This window comes from Spermophilus citellus, assembly GCF_964194105.1.
Source record: "Spermophilus citellus genome assembly, chromosome: 1".
Lineage (NCBI taxonomy): Eukaryota > Metazoa > Chordata > Mammalia > Rodentia > Sciuridae > Spermophilus > Spermophilus citellus.
In genome coordinates this window covers 34,880,122-34,904,963 of record NC_138182.1, presented here as the reverse complement: position 1 = coordinate 34,904,963, position 24,842 = coordinate 34,880,122, and the positions used below count along the sequence as shown (strand labels likewise).

The 24,842-nt window shown below is 36.6% G+C and overlaps 1 protein-coding gene across 1 annotated transcript in view; it reads right to left on the bottom strand.

The window, feature by feature from the left end:
- FREM2 (FRAS1 related extracellular matrix 2) overlaps positions 1–24,842 on the bottom strand; it is a 177,572-nt gene that overhangs the window by 24,286 nt on the left and 128,444 nt on the right. Inside the window, exons 7-14 of the mRNA XM_081301810.1 lie at positions 22,195–22,344; positions 12,633–12,842; positions 11,017–11,214; positions 9,799–9,963; positions 8,917–9,099; positions 5,731–5,861; positions 3,568–3,726; positions 1,861–2,164 (exon numbers count right to left, since the gene is read on the bottom strand). Of these exons, the coding sequence (XP_081157936.1) occupies positions 1,861–2,164; positions 3,568–3,726; positions 5,731–5,861; positions 8,917–9,099; positions 9,799–9,963; positions 11,017–11,214; positions 12,633–12,842; positions 22,195–22,344 (1,500 nt within the window). The remainder of the gene's footprint in view (positions 1–1,860; positions 2,165–3,567; positions 3,727–5,730; positions 5,862–8,916; positions 9,100–9,798; positions 9,964–11,016; positions 11,215–12,632; positions 12,843–22,194; positions 22,345–24,842) is intronic.

Sequence of the window (24,842 nt, the reverse complement as noted above, 5' to 3'; positions counted from 1 at the left end):
TATCCTAATGATTAGTTATAAAGTAGACATAATTTCCTAGTGAATAAAACTAAAAATGTGCTCTTTTTTTTCCATCCAATGCCTAGATGGAACCCAGGGTTTCACCTTGCTGGGTAGGTGCTTGAACACTGAGCAACATCCCCAGATTCTAAAACATGTTTTAATTTTAAAAACAAAAACTAACATCTCCTTAAAATCAGAGAGCAAATTGAATATACCGTAGGGTTTTTCTCTTTTTATGTAATTTGTTAGCATGTGAGACTAAAATGCTGGATTTTAATATCAAGAGAACTGGGAAATATATAACTTTTTTTCTGTTTGTACACAACAGAGAAAATAAATAGGCATTTATTAGAATAGTGGTAAAATCAGAGGTAGGCCCCCAGAATCTGGGCTTTCTATTTTCTTAATGAGGACACTAATTTTAAAGTACTGTTTAATTTTTTTTGAACCAAAGAATAGTTCAGTTTTAAGAGAAATTTGAAAATCATACATCATAATCCATTTAGAAGAGAATGTATATTATAAGTGATATCATATCAAAAAAATATTTGATCCTGAGTATATAAAGGTAGAAAGTGGTACTTTGGCATATATTACTTTTGTTTATCAGCAAAGGTACTTGTAGTATGTGTGTGGGGACAGACAGGGGTGCTTGGGATCACACCCATACTAAGCAAGCACACTACCACTGGCTTACATTACCAACCCTAAATGTGCTTCTGAATGTTGTATGCAAATAGAAATTTTAGAAATTGAATCATACATATAACTTAAAAAATCTGATTTAGAGCTGGGGTTGTAGCTCAGTGGTAGAGGGCTTATCTGGCATGCGTGAGGCCTTGGTTTTGATTCCCAGCACCAAAAATAAAATAAACAAAATCTAACTTAAAAGTTCTTGTGCAAAGTGAGGAATTAGTTAATAAAGTGGATTTTCTGTTTTTCCAGTGTTCTCCAGCCATATCCTACTCTCTATCCCTAATGCATTCTTAGCTTTAGCTCCAAACACAACCTCTCTTTTTTTTTTTTAAGAGAGAGTGAGAGAGGAGAGAGAGAGAGAGAGAGAGAGAGAGAGAGAGAGAATTTTTAATATTTATTTTTTAGTTCTCGGCGGAGGCGGACACAACATCTTTGTTGGTATGTGGTGCTGAGGATGGAACCCGGGCCGCACGCATGCCAGGCGAGCGCGCTACCGCTTGAGCCACATCCCCAGCCCACAACCTCTCTTGTAATAAAAATGTATGAGCCTGTGCACATACCTCTCCACCTGGACTATCTTTATCTTCCTGTTCCCAGAAAACTCCTATTCATCCAACCACCAGCTGAGCTCCTTGTATGACACAGAACCCCCCCGTTTAGACATGGCCCTTGCATGCCATCCTGCTGTGTCTCGATCCTTCCTCCTCTTCTCTCATACGTTCCCCCATTTCTCTTCTGGTCACTCCTAGAATTCCATGTTCTTTCATGCTTCTAGAAGTCATCACTTCTGTTTCCAAAATTCATTTTAAGCTTTTCCTCCATGAGGAGGCTTTCCTGATCCACCCAGGGCAGAACTAATCACTTCTATATTTGCATTACAGTGTTTTATCCAGACTCAAATTTATCTGTGTCCTCAACATTCCTACGGACTCCTGGAGGACTAAGATCTTGCCTTCTTTTCTTACATCACCCAAAATTGCTCACAAAATGAAGGACAAGTAACTTTTTCTGATGCATATTTTTATAAAAAGTAGATTTTCATTTGGATGTAGAGTAGTATGGAACACACTGGACATTTGGAAAATTTAATAATCATATATTAGGCATATATAACATTCCACCGTGTTCCGGTGATCTTCATGCGAAACACCAATGCCTCACCTTCTTCCCTGGCAATGGTAATGATAGGGCTCGTCAGCTCCAGGCCTTCATTCCCATTGGTGTTCACAGCACGAGCCGCACACTGTACCCGAGAGCCAGGCTGAAAGTATATGGAGTCTAAGGTGATCATCTTGGATGATGTAAAAAAGGTATCGAAGTCCACCTCTCTCATGGGGCTGGTCACACCATCAGGGCCAGCAGGAGCGCTAATCAGCCATCGGTAGCGGGTCAGAGTGTCGTTGATGTTCTCACTTGCACAAATAGAGCCCGTTTTATCGTAGTCTGAATATTTGGGGTTGCAAGCCTATGAAAACAAATAATTGCATCAGGACCACAGTACACAACAATGTGGACATCATTCCTTTCAAGTCCTCTCAATCCTAGTGTTTTCGGTGCTCCCCACCCCCACCCCCACTTCCATATGCTGTTCATGTCACTTCCAAATTTCTATTCCCGGTCACCATACCGTTTATGAACTGTTAAGCTTGATTTCAAACGGCAGATGGGACTTTTCCACCTGTAAGCAGATACATGTAAAGTATCCAATCATATCATCTGGAACCCTCAGAGTGGTCAAATTATCCTTATCTGCCCCCACCCCCCCACTCCATGGAAAAGGTGCTAAAGTCCATCTGTCCTGCGGGTGACTGAGGACCGTTAATCTGCTCTTGATAGATGGCTCCCTTCCTTCCTTCCTTCCATGTCTAGCGGATTAGAGAGTTTTATTATTCTTCTTTTGCCATGACTCTTACATTGGTTTCTTCCTTTCCATTCCCACCACCACCTCCTCATCTAATTCAGTTCTTTCTTTCCAGTCAAGTGACACATTACTGCCCTGCTAACTCTCCAACATCACCCCTCCAATCATGAGGTCCTTCTATGCAATAGCTCCCTGCTATCCAACCAGTGAAATTCATGTAGAACCTTTATAATTTGGCACCAAATGGTTATGTATGCTTCCTTAATTCAATAAGCATTTATTGCCTACCTATTAAATGTGGGTTGTTACAACAGGGCTGTTGTGATAATAATAAAAAAAAGCAAGTCACAGTTTTTGCTCATAAGGAGTTTATAATTTAGAGTCAAGGAAAGGCAAATTAAAAAAAATAATGATGACAGGCCATTTATTCTGCTCTTCCTTTGGCTGTAGTTTGTGTTTTGATCACTTACTTTTGAATGATCTTTCTTGAAATTCTACCTGACCATCCTAAATCTTCCTTAATAGATGCAGCTGCAACTCTGCTTCCTAGTTTTCATCATTCCTATGATAATAATCACATCTTCTATTAGAGATACTCTCTTTTATGTATTTTTCTTTTTATTATTATCTTTTCTTTTTCTTTTCCTGCAGCACTAGGGATTGAAGTCAGGCCTCATGTATGCTAGGTGAGTACTCTACCACTGGCTGCACCCCAAACCCTCTTTTCCTTTTTTTTTTTTTAAAGAATTGTGTGTCAAGTTCATGGTTTACCTGTTTTTCTATTAGTGACATACTCTGGGCTCCTACTTGATGTATACATCAGTTAATAAAACTTTATTAGGTAAAGGAAGAAAAATGGGAGCTTCGTTTAATGAATGTTATTACCTTTTCTTCTTTAAAGGTCGAAGTTTAAACCTTGGAGTATTTTCCCACTTATGATAATACTGATTAAAGTGTATAATTATCATAATTAATTATAATTTCACTCGGTTTTGTCAACTTCTTACTGTGACGCAGATGATGGGATAGCCGGACACAGGTCCTGTACTCTCCTTAGCTTTGGCCGTGTCGTCATACATCAGCAAGGACACGATTTGAGGGACAGAAGGAAAAGTGACATCTGCCATGCTGTTCATTTCTTCTATATACACAATGGCCTTGGTCACCTAGAAGGAAATGATAATTATAATTGATTAGCGAAACATTAGGTGAGACTTTTGGTGCTTCTACTATTTAGGACAAAACTTAGGATGCTGGGCAAACTCGTAGGATCATTGTGATGAGAACTGTGGAGCCACAGCCCGTGCAGAGTGATAGAACTGGGGCTCTGACACCTGTCTCTTGTCTTGTGTCTCCAGTGGGGGACACCTGTTCTTGGGGCAGTAAATCCAGATGTTGATCAGTGGTCCCTGAATATTTGGGGTCCAAGTTCTTTTTCCCTTCTATTGTGATGATAGTGCTAAATCTGTCCTGGGGTTGGAAAGTGGAAGTTCTAAGAAATCAATTATTTGACAGTAGGAGGAAAGCTGCAGATACCCTGAGTGAAGGGAGACCCTCTAGGTCATGGGATAGTGTGGGACATGATGAAGTGAATACCAGTTAGAGGCAAAAGTCTAAATGAGCAAAAGTCAGAAGGCATTGCCTGAAGCCCAGAGAGGAGACAGAAGCCCAAAGGGAAGATGAATTCCAGACATGAGGAATCTGAGTGCATCTGCACTGGGCCAGGTGACAGAAACATCTTGCTATCAATGCTCTGACTCCCAAATAACTTCCAGTGTCAAGTTCTTAAACCTAACCTTATATGAATAGATGTGCTGTGGCTTATAGAACGTTTACATCCCATAGAGCCATTGCAAGTTGAAAATACTGTAAGTCAGAAATGTATCTAACCCACGTGACCTGGTGAGCATCATAGTTTAGCAGCAAAGTGCACTGCAGAGACTCAGCTGTTCCTGATCACTTGGGAAAAGGCAAAAGTATAAATTTGAAGTATGAAACTACTGAATGCATAACAGTTTTACAAAATTGTAAATTCAAAAAATTGTTAAGTTGAATCATTATAAATCAAGGATTGTCTATGTACCTTTTTTTTTTAGTTGTAGATGGACACACAATATCTTTATTTATTTTTATGTGGTGCTGAGGATTGAACCCAGTGCTTCACACATGCAAGGCAAATGCTTTACTACTGAGCTACAGTCTCAGCTCCAGGGATTGTTTATGTAATTTTAAGAGAAGCTTTTATAACTGGAAGTGATTTTAGTGAATGTTTATTTCTTTCACTAATCCATAAAAATAATAATAAAGATTCATTTTATGTGTAAAGACATAAAAAATGTTTGATAAAGATTTTCCATCCAAACTTCTTGATTATAAGAAAAATATTATAAAAAATATGACTTGAAAAAGAGTAACACAATGTAGCAGAAACACCTTCAAGCAATAAAAATGATAAAACGATAAAAATGTTTTAGAAAATATTTTTCTAAATTTTCTCCATTTTGACTTCATAGTAATGAGGAAATAAATAATAAAAGCAATCAAGTGAGTTTAAGCCTAGATTTTATTAAAATAGATCTGTTCCTAAAAGGACATGTAATTTAAAAAATTATTTTCAATGTAGAAGTCAGAATTCTGTGGAAATTACGATGGACTTGAGGACATCTGGCTGATGATACAATATAAATTACATGAGTGTACAAAACCGGTTTTAGGACTGTAACATTTTGGACATGAAGCTCTGAGCATCAAATTCTAATCCAACTAGGAGAAATAGGTGGGAATTTTGATGGTTCGTCAACTGTTCTGTGGGCTAGAATGTATGCTTTAATGAGTTATGGTGCTGAATTAATATCTCATCTTTGTACCAAGATGATGCTCTTTCTCACTTTTCCACGTTCAGTCACTACTGAGTGACATGGGAATGGTACAGGGTATGATATGGGGCTCAGTGACTCCATGCCTGAAATTTCTATAAACATGATTTGTCAAAAACAGAGAGAATTCCCTGGTTATGATCTAATCAGAACAAAATTTATTTCAGAGGGGAAAAAGGATTATGTACGTCCCTTTCATGTAAGGCTTGTACCAAGTCTCATTAGTTTCTTGTATACTATTTGATTTCTTAAATGCGTTTGTTGGCCATGAGTTATAAAAATCAAATTACTCACCTGGGTCTCTGCTATCATATTTTCATCAGGTTTTAAGTGAACAGTGAAGGCCTCTCTCATCTCTCTCACCCCATCGAAGATTACTTCAATTTCAACAATGTGCTGGGTTTCTCCTTCCTTAAACTCAATTTCTACAAATACAAAATTACAGATATAAAATTTTTGAATATGAGTAAGAAAAATTTTAAACAAGTCTTTTTGACTGTGGTATACAATTAAAAATACATTTTACCTTGTGATCCAGTAAATTTGTGTGTGTGTGTGTGTGTGTGTGTGTGTATGCATGTGTATATAGGTGCCAAAACACAAGATTAACAAACATCACTTACTTTTTATATTGTACTGTGATATATTCTGTTCTGTTCTACTTTAATCTACCCTATTCCCCACTTCTCTACACAAAAGGAAGTCCTAATTGTATATTTCTAAATTGATTCGTTGATTTACAATTTGAAAAATAATGCTGAGTTATGGTATAATTAATAGTTCTTACACTGGGTCATAATCAGACAAACTCACCTCTCATTTCCCAGAATTCCTAAACCAATAGCATCAAGGGTATAATGGTGTGTCAGTAGTATTTACTTTACATGTATGTAGACAAACTGGATAAAAATTGAGTTTTCAAATGCAATATAAAATTATATTTCAAAAATATTTCTTTTTGCTTTTTTTGAAACCTAGAAAAGTTACTACAAATAAATGTTAGTGACTTTTTCCCTCACCCTTTTCCTTCTCACTAAAGAGAATTGCTTTATTATCATGAAAGTTAAATCAAATTATCAGAATCCTTTTTTTAAACCGTTTCTTTACAAATCTAAAAATTTTCATATCATTGGATTTTATTGAACTCATTATTGTGCCATTGGCCATATGTTAAACTTGAATACACAATTTTGTTGGATTTTTAAAAAATCTTTCAAGAAACTGGTTTAGAAGAAAAAATATATACAGTATAAAGCATAATCATTCAAATTAGAGGAGATAAAAGTTGCTTTCTGATGTTATTGTATCAGAATCCTATCAATTATAAATTTATAATTCTATCAGTTATAAATTCTATCAATTGTTATAAATTTAGAGTCTGGCAGGAAAAAAAATGCAACTCTAGAATATTTTTTTTCTACTTCAATTCTTTTATTATCAATGACAAAGAAAACTGTTTTCTTTAAAATCGCATTTGTGAGTCAGACTTCTTTACAGTTAGCTCTGTTTCTAGAGATGGCATCCCCCATGCCCTTGCCTCATAACCCTAGCATGTTCTTCAACCCATCAGTCCCAGGCTTCTTAGACCCTGAGATAATTTATGGTTCTTGTTCCAGGGGATAAGATTTAATTCTGGCCCACTTATTTGTTTTTAACTTTAATTTTTTAAAATAAATTTTATTGCATTTTTTTAATGTATACAACATGAGGTTACAAGATAATTTTCTTAGTTAGACTTGTGTGATGTGACAATAAAAATTTTAGTTTCTGACACTTAAAAATCCAGGATTTTCAAAGGAAACTATGGATTTTTGAGTTCTTTTTCCCCTTTTATGCACCAGGATAGTTAGGTGGTTATGATGGAACAGGCTTTTCTCAACAAGGAATGTACTTTCTGGTTTGAGAATATTTCAATCATTCCATTTTCCCTTCATATTTTTGTTTTTTACCCATTTCCACTGTTTGTCCTGCTTTTGTGTTCATTCAGGTTTTTATAACCCTCTGAGTTATATAAACCACAAGCACTTCTTACAAGAAGTTAAAACAAAGAACTTGTTTTGAATATTTAAATTGTTGTTTTCTGATTGTACACTTGCTAGATGACAATCAAAGCTTCTCAGGTATACTTTCCTGAATCTGTTACTAAACTTTCAGTGCACAAAAATTTTCAAACTTTCTGTTTAATTTTATCTTCTTATTAAGTCAAGACTGATCTTGACTTAAGCCAAAAGAAGAGAAATTAGAGGATGTTTCAGGAAAAAAAAAGTCCCTTTAATTTTTATTATAAACATTATAAATAGCATGTTAACTTTTATAGAGTAAAAGCCACAGGTTGATTTAATATTATTGAACTTTTCTCTGAATTCATTTATCATTCCATTACATAGTTATAATTTTGCTCCTGTTTTAGACAAAAGAATACCTTTAATTCTTAGAAAATCATTCTATGAAAGGTCATACCATTAATTTTTAGAAGATGTAAAATCCGCTCATCATAGAAAAGACTGACTTTAGATTTTTACAATTCAGTAGCTAATCAGTTTTGTTTTATCTTCTTTTGCATTCTAGGTGATTTATTTCAATTATATTGAGAATGATATGGGATAACTTTGAAGTTCTACAGTGGTTTATCTAATGTTCACCACACATACAAACCCCTTTGTAGAAGATGGTATTTCTTTTCTATGACTTCGTTAACTTTGTTACTAATTCAGTAAACACCCATCCGTCACTTTCTAAATTTTGTTAGCAAATTAGAAAATCAATATGAATGCCTGAAGTGCGAGGATGGTCAAAAACTGATTACTGGTAGTAAGAGGTAGAAAAATTTAAACATGGTGGATAAGCAAAATTCCAAATAATTTATAAGCCTAATTTTGGATGTAAGTCTAATGTTTAGTCTGTCAATAAATAAATTAGAAGCGGGGATGGGGGTTAGGAGGAAGAAATAAAGAGATAGAGAAATCAATTTGTTTTAATTAGTCATAAAAGTAAGCAATAAAATGATCCAATAATTTTCAAAAAGAGAAAAGTGGAATGTACCCAAAGAGGCTCTTACATTCCAGAGAACTCGGGGGCCCTTTCACTGTCCTCTGTTAACACAAAATTTTCTAGCTTTAGATTTTTATGTGGGTGTTCTCTGAAACAGACTATCATCATGGCCAATAGGAAATTTACAGGAAAATTATTATTTAATGTCTGATCACTAGATGGAGATAAAATCAGAGAGAGGAAAGTTAGATACCAAATAGATCATCTAAGTCTTCTACTCAAAATTTCCCCAAGTCCTACTACATATATCTTGCAAATCAAAAGAAAATGCTAGAAATAAATTCTGTTCTTTATTTTTCTAAAGAAGATGAATTTAAAAGAGCGGCTGTATTTGCATTTCAGCTGAAGCTTTTCTTCTTCTCAAGGGCATAGCACCAACGCGCAGTGCTGGCATGATCCACCTGGTGACAGGCCCTGGGAGCCCCGTACCTTCTGACACAGGGTGATAGTCTTCTCCGGAGGTGGCTGAGCCATCCTTGGTGTGGACTCTCACAATGGAGACCTTTGAAGTGTCTCCTTGGCGAATCACTGGAATTTCAACCACGACTGACTCTCCTGGTTCTTTGGGTTCTGTGACGCTAAATTTGGTTTCTCCAAATTTGATAATAGTCTCTAAAATTGTGGAAAACAGACAGATTAAATTGTTAGTTAGGGGAACACTTTTCTCCCATTCCTAATGTTTCCTTCCATGTGGGAGATTAATACTATTACATCCTGGCTTCTCTCTGTCCCCTCACTCAATGTTAGTGTGTAAAGTGAAGCTGCTAAGTTAGCTCAGCTCCTTTCTGGGAATTAACCAATCCCCAAAGAAACATGTGCTCTGGGATGTCCCTTTGTGCCATAAATATACAGGAGCAAACCACTGGCAGGGGACAGGCAGGGAGCAGACTGTTGGCCCAGGAATACTTGTATCCAAAGTGTGTGTAAGGAGAGGACCAGGGATGAATGTTTGAGCTTCCTTATTTAGATATGTCATAGTCTCCAAAATCAATTTTTTTCAGTTTGGTTTTCTTCTTTCTTTTTATTATTATTATTATTATTATTATTATTATTATTATTATTATTACTGTGTTGGGGAATTGAACCCAGGGCCTTGCTCATTCCAGGGAAGCACTCTACCATTGAGCCTCATCCCAAGCCTTCAAACTTTATTAGTTTTAATAATTTGTTTTGTTCTCCATTTGTCTTAGTCTTTTTCTTATTTCTCATTTGCTTTCAAATCTTAGTCAGCCAGTGGGGGTTATTTTCTGAGCTGCCTAAAACCTCAACAGGGATGGATTTCACAGCTGAGCATGAGCAAGGACTTCTTACTATCAGCATCGTCTCGGATTCTTATCAGAGTTTCATTCTGTTCACCAACTGCAGCCCCAAAGGGAGAGCTGCTTTGCGGAGTGCCAAGTACCAGGCGGAGCTCTTCCACCTCCTCGTAGAGTAGGTCGTCCATCAGCTCAAGGACACATGGCTTTTCAATCTCACCTGGAACAAATAACAACAGCAGTTCAATCACATCCCATAGGCCAGGAGCCATATGTCACCAATTAGAATTAAATATCACAGGAGCAGGGATGTTACTTTCCCCTGTTGTCTCAGGGGAAGCATAGTGTTTGGCATGAAATAAGCCATCAATAAATATTTGCCGAATGAGTGAATAAATGTTTAAACACATGCTATGACTGACCTTATTTGTACAGGGAATTTTCTTAATGTCTGCTTTAAATTCTATCACTCATCTTAGAAAACAAAGAGGAAAAAAGAGCTTGTGTCAATTTTGCAGAGGAATTTCTAGCATTCTGATTAGGAAGCAAATTTAGTGGGTTTGTATTAGTTGATTATCATTAATCTGACCACATCACTAGTTTCTAGTATTATTAACTTTTGTCTTATTAAATAAAGCATTAAGTCAAGACCAATTAGGTCCCTGCCTCTAATGAATAGGGCCAATATTATGTCCTAAATTTTCCCTCATCTCATTAATAATTTTTAAAATGGTTTTTAATGGCAGTGAAAAATATACTATAGTATAGACGTTCAAATAAATAGTTCTCTAATTGTTGGCCATTTATTTAAGTTATTTACAGTTTTCCCTTATAATAAATGTTAGTTTATGACAAACATCAGCATAAGTAAACTTTTTAACACATTTATTATTCTTTAAGAATATATTCTTATAATTACTGGATCAAAATAATCAAATAGTTTAAGGCACTGAATACATATTTAAAATGTGAGGTTAATTTCATTTCAAAATGAAGTTCAAGTCCTAGTATTGTGAGATCTGCTCATTTGATATGTTCTTGTCCACTTAGTTGCAAATAAACAATATAGCACTTCCTTAGGAATCAGTGAGTTAATACAGAAACACAAAGCACATTCATTCAACCTGTCTCAGCTGCTTCATCTTATCATTGAGTGAATGTGAAAACATCTCACAGGCTTGAAGTCAAGGCACTTGTATTTCCCAAATGCATACTTCTCAACAAACACTTGCTTTTCTTAAATTCCACATGAAACTTCCAAGCTCTGATTTACCAGGGAGGAATGTGATGATGGAGACGTCAGTGTTTGGGCGTTCTTCAAAGTCCATCATCACCTGTGCGGACCCCTGCCGTGTATAGCATCGCACTGAAGACCTGTACCGGATATCACCGCTCCTGTGGATCATGGCAGCTATATGCCCATCACTTTCGCTGCCAGTGTAAACTCGTTCTTTGAATTGCATCTTAGGCACTGCAAAAACAAATAATCTTATGGATCAAAGTGAACAGAAATTTCCTCAAGGACCATGGCATTTTGAAAGATGAGATACAGTGGAAAGAATAAGAGAAAAGAAATGAGAAGTTAGGATCTGAGTCTTTACTCGGTCATTTGCCTATGTTTTGAAATTGAAATCACTTAACTTTAAGATCTTTGTTTTCCTTATCATTGAAATTTTGCTCTGCCTATTTTGTGGAATAAAGATATGCAATGAAATGATAAAGTAGGTGATATGATTTAGATATGTAGTGTTCCCCAAAAGCTCAGGTGGGAGTCAATGCAAGAAAGGTTACAGGTGAAATGATTGGGTTATGAGAGCCTTAACCTAATCAGTGTGTTAAACAGGGGATTTCAGAATTTCTTGGTATGAAGAACACTAAATATTATGCACTTAATTACAAAAGGTTCATGCAGACCATGCTGAGAAAGTTGACAATGAGTGTGCACATATATAATTTTTAGGTGGCACGTAAATTGGGTCAATTACACCTGGGTCTCATTGGCAAGCACTTTCCTCTAAGCATAATCAGAATCATCAGGGCTGGCATGTTCAGAATTCCCTTGTGATTATGCCTCAGAGATCTCTGCCATGTGTTCATCGGCCGGTTGTCAGAGAGCAATATATTTGGCACTATATTAGGGAAATCTAAGAAGTGGCTGGGTGAAGGAAATGAAAGTGTCTTGTGTGTCTTACGAAGTGGGAAAAGACCATTGAGTAATGGTCTGCACAGCTCCATGGAGCTCTACCCATTTGTTGTGGGGAAATTCTTGGGATACAAACAAAATACTGACAACAACACCACTGTTTTCTTTGAAATTTGAGAAGTCTAAAGGATTCCTTCTAAGACTTTTTCTATCAAAATGATAGGAGGAGAAAGGAGGATGGGGCCTGCTAATGTATATGCCTGGGCTGAACCTGTGTCTACCACTGCCCCTGTCACATTCACGTGTTGAAGTCCTAACCTCTGGAACATCAGAATGTGACCTTATTGGTAGGCAGGGACTTTACAGAGGTGACCAAGTTCAAATAAGGATATTATTGTGGGCCCAACTCCAAGATGACTGGTGTTCTCTCTCTTAACACAGAAAACTGGACACAGAAGATGATATAAGAGACAGGGATAAGAGGGCCACCTCCCAGTCAATGAAAGGGTTCTGGAATACCCTTCCTTTGCAGAACTCAAAAGGGACCAAGACTGCTAGCACTTTCTGGCCAATGGCTCTGAGGCCATGAGACCATCAATTTCTGTTGTTGAAGTCCTTTAGTCTGTAGTCTTTTATCATGGCGGCTCTGGTAGATGAATATAGGAATACATAGCTTATTGTTCTACTTGTGAATTATATAAACCCTGGCTTATCATTTTATATTTGTAAAATTAACAGGCACTCACAGTCTGAGACAGAGTCATTTATGAACACCGTGGCTTTGTTGGGCTCCCCAAGGGCAGCATTCATAGGCATACGAAGCACCAGTTCAAATTTCTCAGTTCCCTCCAGCACTGGTTGTCCAAGGTCATCCAGAATGATAACACGAACAGTCTGCATGTTGACTCCAGGTGCAAAATCTAAATTGCGACTGATTCCCACATAGTCTGTTCCAGCTATGAGAGTAACAAAAGGATTATTCAGTTAAAAGATATACAAGAAATAAATTATCTAGATATATTTTATTAAAAATAGAGACAAGCATAATAATACAGAAAAATACTTTAATGAAATGCAAAAGATTAGTAGTATCCACATTGGCTGTTGAGGGGGGTGAATCAAAGATCAGGTTCTAAACTGAATCTATGTATAATGGTTGAACTTTGGATTCCTTATTTTAGCTTTCTGCATTATAGTTCCTCTGTTTTTATTAGAATCCTCTAATGGAGCTAATAAAAATCAAATCTATATGACTGTACACATGGTGTGACACTACATAGTGTACAACCAGAGAAATGAAAAGTTGTGCTGCAATTGTGTACAATGAATCAAAATGTATTCTGCTGTCATATACATAATTAAAATAAATAAATTAATAAAAAATCAAACCTAAAACAATCAGCAGTGTCAATCAAATGTTAAATTTAATATAAATTATTATATATGAATACAAAGCATTTTTAAACATTAGTTAAATATCATACTTCTTATTTCTATATTTCTGGAGCTACCATAGAACACCCTGTTTAGGTGTATGGTTGTCTGTTAGATACAGCAACATATTTCAGGTATGAGCAGCTGTCTCCTACCCCTACCCACATTCACCCCAGGAAACAAGAGCAAGCTTCTATTCCAAAGATTTGTTTGATCTTTGATTTAATATTTTTCAGACCATGAAATGTTGGTATCTCCATTAATATCTAAAGTAGTGGGCTGGGGTTGTGGCTCAGCAGTAGAGCACTTGCCTAGCATGTGTGAGGCCCTGGGTTTGATCTCAGCACCACATAAATATAAATAAATGAAACAAGAGTATTGTGTCCAACTACAACTAAAAAATAAATATTAAAAAAAAATCTAAAGTAACTAAAAATGAAACTATCTTTTAATCTTTAGCCACTACATCTATAAAGACTTAAAACTAGAGGAAAGTAATTTAGCATTATTGCTTCTGTTTTCATACTTTTTGCTGTTCTAACTCTCGTTTTGTACCTACTTTACCTCCAAATACACAACTTTCTAAGAGTATTTGTCGTTAATTCATTTCAAGACTTTTCTTTATTTCCTGGGGCAGGGGTTGTAGCTTAGCATGCACAAGGTCCTGGGTTACATCCCCAGTGCCAAAAACAAAAATCAAAAGCGAAATAAAATAAAACAACAAAAATTGTATCTCCTTGTAGTTCTTTTTCTATTTTCTTTGCCTCCATTTCTTACATTTTATTCTCATTTGTCTTTCCCTCCCTCCAGATTCTGATTTGAATTTTGCTTTCAAAAATAAAAAATTTGGAAAAAAATAAAAAATTGGCTGAACAACTTTTACTGAATATTTGCAGTATGCAAAGCACCACACTAGTTCCATTGCATTGAAAAAGATAAAACTTAGTTGACTTTTGAAAATGGCATGCATGAATATGTGACATGTATATGACATATGTGTGCACAGTTCGCACATTCCTAACACAATGATGAATCTATGTATATGCGAGACTTTGTATTCTTGGTTGACTAGAAAAAAGAAAGGGGCTGGGGCTGGGGTTGGGGCTCAGCAGTAGTGCACTTGCCTGGCATATATATGGGACTGGGTTTGGTTCTTGGCACCATATATAAATAAATAAATGTCCATCAACAACTTAAAAAAAAAAAAGGAAATCTTGAACCCTATGCTTGCCCTAAATTTATGATCAGCTTTTTGGGATATAGATCTCAGAATAAGAGAGAAGCATGTGGTAGCTGGGACAGTTTGTACAATGAAGTATGAAGAAGACTTTGGGTCTTATGTACTTCTGGGGACACTTGGTTAAAATAAGGAGGAAGTCAAATTAAGATGCATGACATGTCTTCAGATTTCTGTGAGGGCAGTCAGCATTACTGTTGTTCATGTAATTTAACAACATTCAACCATGTTAGATTTCCCAAGTATGGAAATCAGCTCATGCGAACATAGGCATTAGAATTTAGAATATCACTGTTTGGCTATTGTGAAGTCAAATGTGGGCATGCATGTATCACTGTAGTATTACGACTTTAATTCTTTAGGAAAAAAACTGAGGAGTAGTATAGCTGGGTCAATATTGTGGTTCTATGCCTTGTCTTTTGAGGATGCTCCATACCGAAGAATTACATAGTAGTTGTACTAATTTACAATCTTGCCAACAGTGTAAGAGTGTTACTTTTTTTCTACATCCTCTCCAGCATTTATTATTCATTTTCTTTTTTAAAATTCTAATTTGTTATGTATGACAGTAGAATGCATTACAATTCATATTATACATATAGATCACAATTTTTCATATCTCTGGTTGTACACAAAGTAGTCACACCATTCTTGTCTTCATACGTGTACTTAGGGTAATGATGTCCATCTCATTCCACTGCCTTTCCTACCCCTATGATCTCACCCTTCCTCTCCCTCCCCTTTGCTCTATCTAGATTTTGTCTAATCCATCCATGATCTCCCCCAACCTCTTATGAATCAGCATCCGTAATATCAGAGAAAACATTTGGCATTTTTGGGATTGGCTAACTTCACTTAGCAAAATATTCTCCAACTCCATCCATTTACCTGCAAATGCCATGATTTTTTTCTCTTTTAATGCTGAATAGTATTCCATTGTGTATATATAATACATTTTCATTATCCATCATCAAACGAAGGGCATCTAGGTTGGCTCCACAGTTTAGCTATTGTGAATTGTGCTGCTAGAAACATTGATGTGGCTGTGTCCCTGTAGTATGCTGTTTTTAAGTCTTTTGGGTATAAACCTAGGAGAGGTATAGCTGGGTCAAATGGTGGTTCCATTCCCAGATTTCCAAGGAATCTCCATACTGCTTTCCATATTGGCTGCATCAATTTGCAGTTCCACTAGCAATGTATGAGTGTGCCTTTCTTCCCACATCCTCACCAACACTTACTGTTGTTTGTATTCTTAATAGCTGCCATTCTTACTGGAGTGAGATGAAATCTTATAGTAGTTTTGATTTGCATTCTCTAATTGTTAGAGACGTTGAACATTTTTTCCCATATTTGTTGATTAATTAATTGTATATCAACTTCTGAGAAATGTCTGTTCAGTTCCTTGGCCCATTTATTGATTGGGTTATTTGGTTTTTTTGGTGTTAAAATTTTTGAGTTCTTTATATATCCTGGAGATTAGTGCTCCATCTGATGTGCATGTGGTAAAAATTTGCTCCCCAAATGTAGGCTCTCTATTCACCTCGCTGATTGTTTCTGTTGCTGAGAAGCAGCTTTTTAGTTTGAATCCATCCCATTTATTGATTCTTGATTTTGGCTCTTGCACTAAAGGAGTCTTATTAAGGAAGTCAGGGTCTAATCCAACATGATGGAGATTTGGGCCTAATTTTTCTTCTATTAGGTGCAGTGTCTCTGGTTTAATTTCTAGGTCCTTGATCCACTTTGAGTTGATTTTTGTGCATGGTGAGAGACAGGGGTTTAATTTCATATTGTTGCATATGGATTTCCAGTTTTCCCAGCACCATTTGTTGAAGAGGCTCTCTTTTCTGCAATGTATATTTTTGTCTAATATTCATATATATTATATTATATGTATAATATAATATATAATATATAACTGTATATATGTGGGTTTGTCTTTCTGTCCTCTACTCTGTACCATTGGGCTATAAGTCTATTTTGGTGCCAATACCATGCTATTTTTGTTACTATTGCTCTGTAGTAATAGTTTAAGGTCTGATATACTGATGCCACCTACTTCATTCTTCTTAATAAGGACTGCTTTAGCTATTCTGGGTCTCTTATTTTTCCAGATGAATTTCATGACTTTTTTCTTCTATTTCTATGAGGAATGTCATTAGGATTTTGATTGGAATTGCATTAAATCCGTATAGTACTTTTGGTAGTATGTTCATTTTGACAATATTAATTTTGCCTATCCAAGAGCAAGGTAGATCTTTCCATCTTCTAAGGCCTTCTTTGATTTCTTTCTTTAGCGTTCTGTAGTTTTTTTTGTTGTAGAGGTCTTTCACCTCTTTTGTTGAGTCCCAAGTATTTTATTTTATTATGAGGCTATTTTAAATGGGTAGTTTTCCTTGTTTCCCTTTCAGAGAATTTGTCACTGACATACAGAAATGCCTTTGATTTATGGGTGTTGATTTTATATCCTGCTACTTTGCTGAATTCATTTATTAGTTCTACACGTTTTCTGGTGGAATTTTTTGGGTCTTCTAGGTTTGAATGTTGAACCAACCTCGCATCCCTGGGATGAACCCCACTTGATCGTTGTGCACTCTTTTTGATATGTTTTTTGTATTCAATTTGCCAGAATCTTATTCAGAATTTTTGCACCTATATTCATTAGAGATAAAGGTCTGAAGTTCTCTTTCTTTGATGTGTCTTTGCTTGGTTCTGGAATCAGGGTGATACTGGCCTCATAGAATGAGTTTGGAAGTGTGCTCTCTTTTTCTATTTTATGAAATAATTTGTAGCGTATAGGTATTAGTTCTCCTTTATAGATCTTGTAGAAATCAGATGTGTGTCCATCTTGCCCTGGGCTTTTCTTGTTTGGTAGGCTTCTGATGGCATCTTTTATTTCCTTACTTGAAACTGATCTGTTTAAATTGTGTATATCATCCTGATTCAATTTGGGTAACTCCTATGCCTCTGGAATTTGTCGATGCCTTTGATATTTTCTATTTTATTGGAGTTCAAGTTTTCAAAATAATTTTTAATTATCTTCTGTATTTCTGTAGTGTCTGTTGTGATATTTCCTTTTTCATCACATATGTTAGTGATTTGAGTTTTTTCCTCTCCTTCTCTTCATTAGCATGGCTAAGGGTTTGTCAATTTTATTTATTTTTTCAAAGAACCAACTTTTTCAATTGTTTCTTTTGTTTCAGTTTCATTGATTTCAGCTCTGATTTTAATTATTTCCTGTCTTCTTCTAATTTTGGTGTTGGTTTGTTCTTCTTTTTCTAGGGCCTTGAGATGTAATGTTAGGTCATTTATTTGTTGACTTTTTCTTCTTTGAAGGAATGAACTCCATGCAATGAACTTTCCTCTTAGTACTGCCTTCATAGTGTCCCAGAGATTTCAGTATGTTGTATCTATGTATTCATTTACCTCTAGGAAGTTTTTAATCTCCTTCTTGATGTCTTTTGCAACCCATTGTTCATTCATTAGCATATTATTTAGTCTCCAGGTATTGGAGTAGCTTTTGTTTTTTATTTTGTCATTGATTTCTAATTTCATTCCATTATGATCTGACAAAATGCAGGGTAGTATCTCTACTTTTTTTGTATTTGCTAAGAGTTGCTTAGAGGCATAATATATGGTCTTCTTTAGAGAAGGATCCAGGTGCTGCTGAGAAGAATGTGTATTCACTCGTTGAAGGATGAAATATTCTATATATGTCAGTTAAGTCTAAGTTATTGATTGTATTATTGAGTTCTATAGTTTCTTTGTTCAGCTTTTGTTTGGAAGATCTGTCCAGTGGTGAAAGAGGTGTGTTAAAGTCACCCAGAATTATTGTGTTGCGGTCTATTTGACTCTTGAATTTGAGAAGAGTTTGTTTGATGAAAGCAGATGTTTCATTGTTTGGGGCATATATATTTATAATTGGTGTATAGTTCCCTTGAGCAGTATGTAGGGTCCTTCTTTATCCCTTTTGATTAACTTTATCTTGAAGTCTACTTGATATGAGTATGGAGACCCCTGCTTGCTTCCTCAGTCCATGGGAGTGGTGTGACTTTTTCCCAACATTTCACCTTCAGTCTGTGAATGTCTTTCCCTATGAGATGAGTCTCTTGCAGGCAGCAAATTGTTGGTCTTTTTTTTTTTTAATCCAATCTGCTAGTCTATGTCTTTTGATTGGTGAGCTTAGGCCATTAACATTCAGGGTTATTATTGAGATATGATTTGTATTCCCAGCCATTTTTGTTTATTTTTGATATTTAACTTGGTTTCTCCTTTGATTAGTTTTTCCCTTAGTGTAATACCTCTCTCTGCTGATTTTCATCATTATTTTTCATTTCCTCTTCATTGAATATTTTCCTGAGGATATTCTGTAGTGCAGGCTTTCTAGCTGTAAATTCTTTTAACTTTTGTCTATCATGAAAGGTTTTTATTTCATCATCAAATCTAAGGCTTAATTTTGCTGGATATAAGATTCTTGGTTGGTATCCATTTTATGTTGTTCCATCATCTCCTAGCTTTGAGGATCTGGGTTGAAAAATCTGCTGAGATACAAATTGGTCTCCCCCTATATGTGATCTGATTCCTCTTGCGGCTTTTAAGATTCTATCCTTATTCTGTATGCTAGGCATTTTCATTATAATGTGTCTTGGTGTAGATCTATTGTAAATTTGTACATTTGGTATCCTGTAAGCCTTTTGTATTTAATTTTCCAATTCATTTTTCATGCTTGGGAAATTTTCTGATATTATTTCATAAAAGAGATTGTGCATTGTGACTTCCTCTATCCCAATAACTCTTAGATTTGGTCTTTTGATGCTATTCCATAATTCTTGGATGAACTGTTTATGGTTTCTTACCATCTTCACTGTGTGGTCAACTTTATTTTCCAGATTATATACTTTGTCTTCATTATCTGATGTTCTGTCTTCCAAGTCATCTAGTCTGTTGGTGATGTTTTCTATTGAGTTTTTTTATTTGGTTTATTGTTTCCTTAATTTCAAGGATTTCTGATTTTTTTTAGAGTACATCTTTCTTGAAGTAATCTTTTGCTAACTCTATTTGCTCCCTTATCTCTTTGTTGGTGTGATCAATGGTTGCCTATATTTGCTCTCCTATCTCTTTGTTGGAGTGATCAATTTTTGCCTGTATTTGCTCATTTAATTCTTTAATTCACAGATCATTTTAATTATGAACCTTCTGAACTCTTTCTCTGACATTTTATCAACTTCACTGTCCGTAGGTTTTGTCACTGTAGTATCCGGGTTTGTTTGGGGCACTTTCCTCCCTTGTTTTTTCATGTTGTTTATGTGTCTTCCTTTCTTGCAGTGTGGATCTGAGATATTACAGTTTCTACCCTATAATCTTGTGGTATCTGTGCAGATTATTTGTACCTCACCTTGATGTTGGACTTCCAGACCGTGCAGGGGTCCCTCGATGTATGCTACTTCAACTAAAGTTGGTGGCAGCCATAAGTGGAGGTACCTCAAGATAGCAGTGGAGGTGTCCTAAGATGGATGCAATGTCTTTCAGAGATGGTGCTGAAAGGATGGCCTTATACTGTCTTTGGAATGCCTGCTCCAAGATGCAGCTGCTTCTAGACCCTGTTGTCCAAAGCTAGAGGCTACTGCGTGGGGAAGTCTATGGCGATGTCTGCAGTGTCCCAAAATGGAAGTGGGTTAGGTCTGAGCTTCCAGGTTTGGGGGTGTGTGGGGCAGAGTCAGACGTGCCCTGGGCCTGGGTCCTGTGCAGGTGGGCGGAGGCAGCCCTGTGCTGGAGCTTGAGCTCCAGCAGGAGTCTGCCCGTGGCAGGATGGACTCGGGCCTACCCTGGGCCTAGGTCCTGCGCAGGTCTGTTATTTGTGTTCTTGATGACTGCCATTCTAACTGGAGTGAGATAAAAATTTCAGTAGAGTTTTGCTTTGTATTTCCCAAATTGCTAATGGTGTTGAACATTTTTTCATATACTTGTTGGTCATTTGCATTTCTTCTTTTGAGAAGGGTCTGTTTAATTAATTTGCCTATTTATTAATTGGGTTATTTGATTTTTTTGGTGTGAAATTTTGAGTTTTTTATATATTTTAGATATTAATCCTGTCAGAAGAGTAGCTAGCAAAGATTTTCTCTGATTATTTTCTCTGATTATTTTCTCTTCACATCCCTAATTGTTTCCTTTGCTGTGCAGAAGCTTTTTAATTTGATGCCATCCCATTTAACAACTCTTTGTATTATTTCCTGAGATTTAGGGGTCCTGTCTATCCATGTTTATAGCATCCCAGTTTACAATAACCAATCTATGGAACCAGTCTAAGTGTCCATCAATGGATGAATGGATTAAAAAAATGTGGTATATATACAAAATTAAGTTTTATTCAGTCATAAAGAAAAACAAAGAAATTATGTCATTTTCAGGAAAACGGATGGAACCAGAACCATTATTTTAATCAAAATAAACCACACTCAGAAGGTCAAGGCCATATGTTTTCTCTCATATGTGCAAGCTAAAGAAGAAAAAGTAAAATAAAGGTGGCGGGGGCAGGAAATCTCATGAAAATCAAAGGAAGGTCAGTAGAAGAAAGGAATCTGGGGTTGGGAAGTGCTGTGGAGTGATATTGGCCAAATTATATTGTCATATGTGTGCACGTACAGATACGTAACAACATTTCCATCATTATGTACAACTATGATGCACCAAGAAAAAATGTGGAAAAATTTTCAGAAAGTTATAAAAAGCGAAACTTGAATTTGCCACATTCTAAGCACTAGGTTGAATCCTACAAGTGAGGTGACATGTAGATGCACCTTACATGGCCTCCCACTTTCACCACTCTGCAGTCTCTCTTCTGCATTGTTGGAGCATCTTCACCTTGAGCCACCATTATGTGCTCACACATGGGTTGACAATGGTGGCATCTGGACTGAACATGTACAGACTCTTTTTTTTTCTAATCATTATCCCCTAAACACTAGAATATAACAACAATTCACATAGAACTTATGTGATCTGACATATTATAAGTACTCTAGAAAAGACTTGAAGTACACAGAAGATGTATGTATATTATATGCAAATATAGCATCATTTTATGAAAGGGATTTGAGCATCTGAAGATTTAGGTAGCCACAGAGGAGTCCTGCAACCAATCCCCCATGATATCAAGGGACAACTGTACATGTATCAAAACATCACATGGTGCCCCATAAAAGTGTACAATGATTATGTGTCAATTAAGAACAAAATTAAAAAGTGTTTTTTGTGGGTTGGGATGTGGCTCAGTGGGTAGAGTGCTAGCCTAACATGTGTGAGGCACTGGGTTTGATTCTCAGCACCACATACAAATAAATAAAATAAAAAATTTCATCAACAATAAATTTTTTTTAAAAAAAAGTATTTTTGGAAAGAAAAATAGAATTTAGAGTCTCTGTGTCTTTTATTTTAACCTAGCCTCTGATTCATGGCCCTGAATGTCCCACAATAGTAAATAAAGCCCAGGTTCATCTACTACGAGTAGATATCAGGGGGAAAAAAACATCCATCTAGACTGTTTCAGTAAGAGCAGAGCCATTCTGGCTGGGAAGCATTTTGTGTCCTGATAGTTGAAAGCTGCAGAGCAATCAAAAGAGCTAATGTGGGAAAACTCTCACCATCCGCAGAAGGAGGATCCGTCTTCCGAGATCTCACTGTGACACTGGAAGGCCTGGAGAGGTCGGTACCTGTTCTCCACACCTGCACCTCCACGTGGCCAGAGCTCTCGTCCACAGAGTACTGCACATTCCCAAAGTAGAAGCTGGGTTCTGTTAGGAATGGAACACAAACCACTTCTGTTATTTTTACTTTTTCACATCAAATGCTACTGACGTGATTTCAAAGAAGAGTTACCTTCATCTTATATCATCATAAGTTTTCCTTTTAGTAAGCTAAAATCTCTTTATTCTGTGCATCCATACAGTTGTTAGGTAAAAGTGCCATGGCTCACGAACAAAAACACTTACGGTAAAGTGCTTTATGGAACTTTCTAACCTTGAGACATAAGAATGAGTTTGTCGTCCCTATCTGGGATTATGAATGGCTTCTAAATGTACTTCTTGAAAGCTTAGATGGAAAAAAGAGCGAAATGAAATGTAACACATAAGACTGATTGGTTTTTTTTTTATTATTTTATTGTTGGTTGTTCAAAACATTACATAGTTCTTAATATACCATATTTCACAGAATGATTCAAGTGGGTTATGAACTCCCACCTTTACCCCCTATACAGATTGCTGTGTCACATCAGTTACATTTCCATTGATTTACAAATTGCCTTTCTAGTGACTGATGTATTCTGCTGTCTATCCCATTCTCCACTATCCCCCCTCCCCTCCCCTCCCCTCCCCTTCTCTCTCTCCACCCCCTCTACTGTAAATCGTTTCTTACACTTATATAATTTCTCTCCTACTCCTCCTTTCCTCTTATATGTAATTGTGTATAACCCTGAGGCTCACCTTCCAATTCCATGCAATTTCCCTTAACTCTCCCTTTCCCTCCCGCCTATCATCCCTGTTAAATGTTAATCTTCTTCTCCAGCTCTTCGTCTCTACCCTGTCCTTGGTTACTCCCCTTATATCAAAGAAGACATTTGGCATTTGTTTTTTAAGGATTGGCAAGCTTCACTTAGCATAATCTGCTCTAATGCCATCCATTTCCCTCCAAATTCTATGATTTTGTCATTTCTTAATGCAGAGTAATACTCCATTGTGTATAAATGCCACATTTTTTAATCCATTCATCTATTGAAGGGCATCTAGGTTGGTTCCACAATCTTGCTATCGTGAATTGTGCTGCTATGAACATCGATATAGCAGTGTCCCTGTAGCATGCTCTCGTTAGGTCTTTAGGGAATAGACCGAGAAGGGGAATAGCTGGGTCAAATGGTGGTTCCATTCCCAGCTTTCCAAGAAATCTCCATACTGCTTTCCAAATTGGCTGCACCATTTTGCAGTCCCACCAACAATGAACAAGTGTACCCATTTCCCCGCATCCTTGCCAGCACTTGTTGTTGTTGGACTTCTTAATGGCTGCCAATCTTACTGGAGTGAGATGGTATCTTAGGGTGGTTTTGATTTGCATTTCTCTGACTGCTAGCGATGTTGAGCATTTTTTCATGTACTTGTTGATTGATTGTATGTCCTCCTCTGAGAAGTGTCTGTTCAGGTCCTTGGCCCATTTGTTGATTGGGTTATTTGTTATCTTATTATCTAATTTTTTGAGTTCTTTGTATACTCTGGATATTAGGGCTCTATCTGAAGTGTGTGGGGGTAAAGATTTGTTCCCAGGATGTAGGCTCCCTGTTTATCTCTCTTATTGTTTCTTTTGTTGAGAGAAAACTTTTTAGTTTGAGTAAGTCCCATTTGTTGATTCTGGTTGTTAACTCTTGCGCTATGGGTGTCCTATTGAGGAATTTGGAGCCTGACCCCACAGTATGTAGATCATAGCCGACTTTTTCTTCTATCAGACGCCGTGTCTCTGATTTAATATCGAGCTCCTTGATCCATTTTGAGTTAACTTTTGTGCATGGCGAGAGAAAGGGATTCAGTTTCATTTTGATGCAAATGGATTTCCAGTTTTCCCAGCACCATTTGTTGAAGATGCTATCCTTCCTCCATTGCATGCTTTTAGCCCCTTTATCAAATATAAGATAGTTGTAGCAGTCCTGCATCCCACTGATTGTTTTTAAAGTCTGGCCCCAGCATTCATCATCTCCTACCAAATTTCCACTCTGATCCGGAGACATTATACTTGCATTCTGTCTTTTATCTATTAGATTTTGGGCTTAATCCAATGTATTTGGGTCCATTATAATAAATAGTGTGAGAAAGTACTGGTGCAAAGAGACTGAATATGCGTGATCACTAGCCACAAGGACTTTAAGGAGAACTGATTGCTGGTTACCTGTGTATTTTTTTTTTTGGATCTTCTCTATCAACTGAAGCTTTTCTAAAGTGTCATGGTTTATATATGAGGTGTCCCCTAAAAGCTCATGTGTGAGACAATGCAAAAGCTTTTAGGGTGCAATGATTGGGTGATGGGAGTCTTAACTGATTTAGTGCATTAATTATCTGATGGGGATTAACTGGGTGGTAACTGTAGGCAGGTGGGTGTAACTGGAGGAGGTGGGTCATTGGGGACATGCCTTTGGGGTATATATTTTGTCCTTGGTGAGTGGACTCTCTCTCTCTGCCTTCTGGTTCCAAGTTCTCAGGTACTTTCCTTCATCATGAACTTCCTCTGCAATGTTCTTTCTTGTCTCACT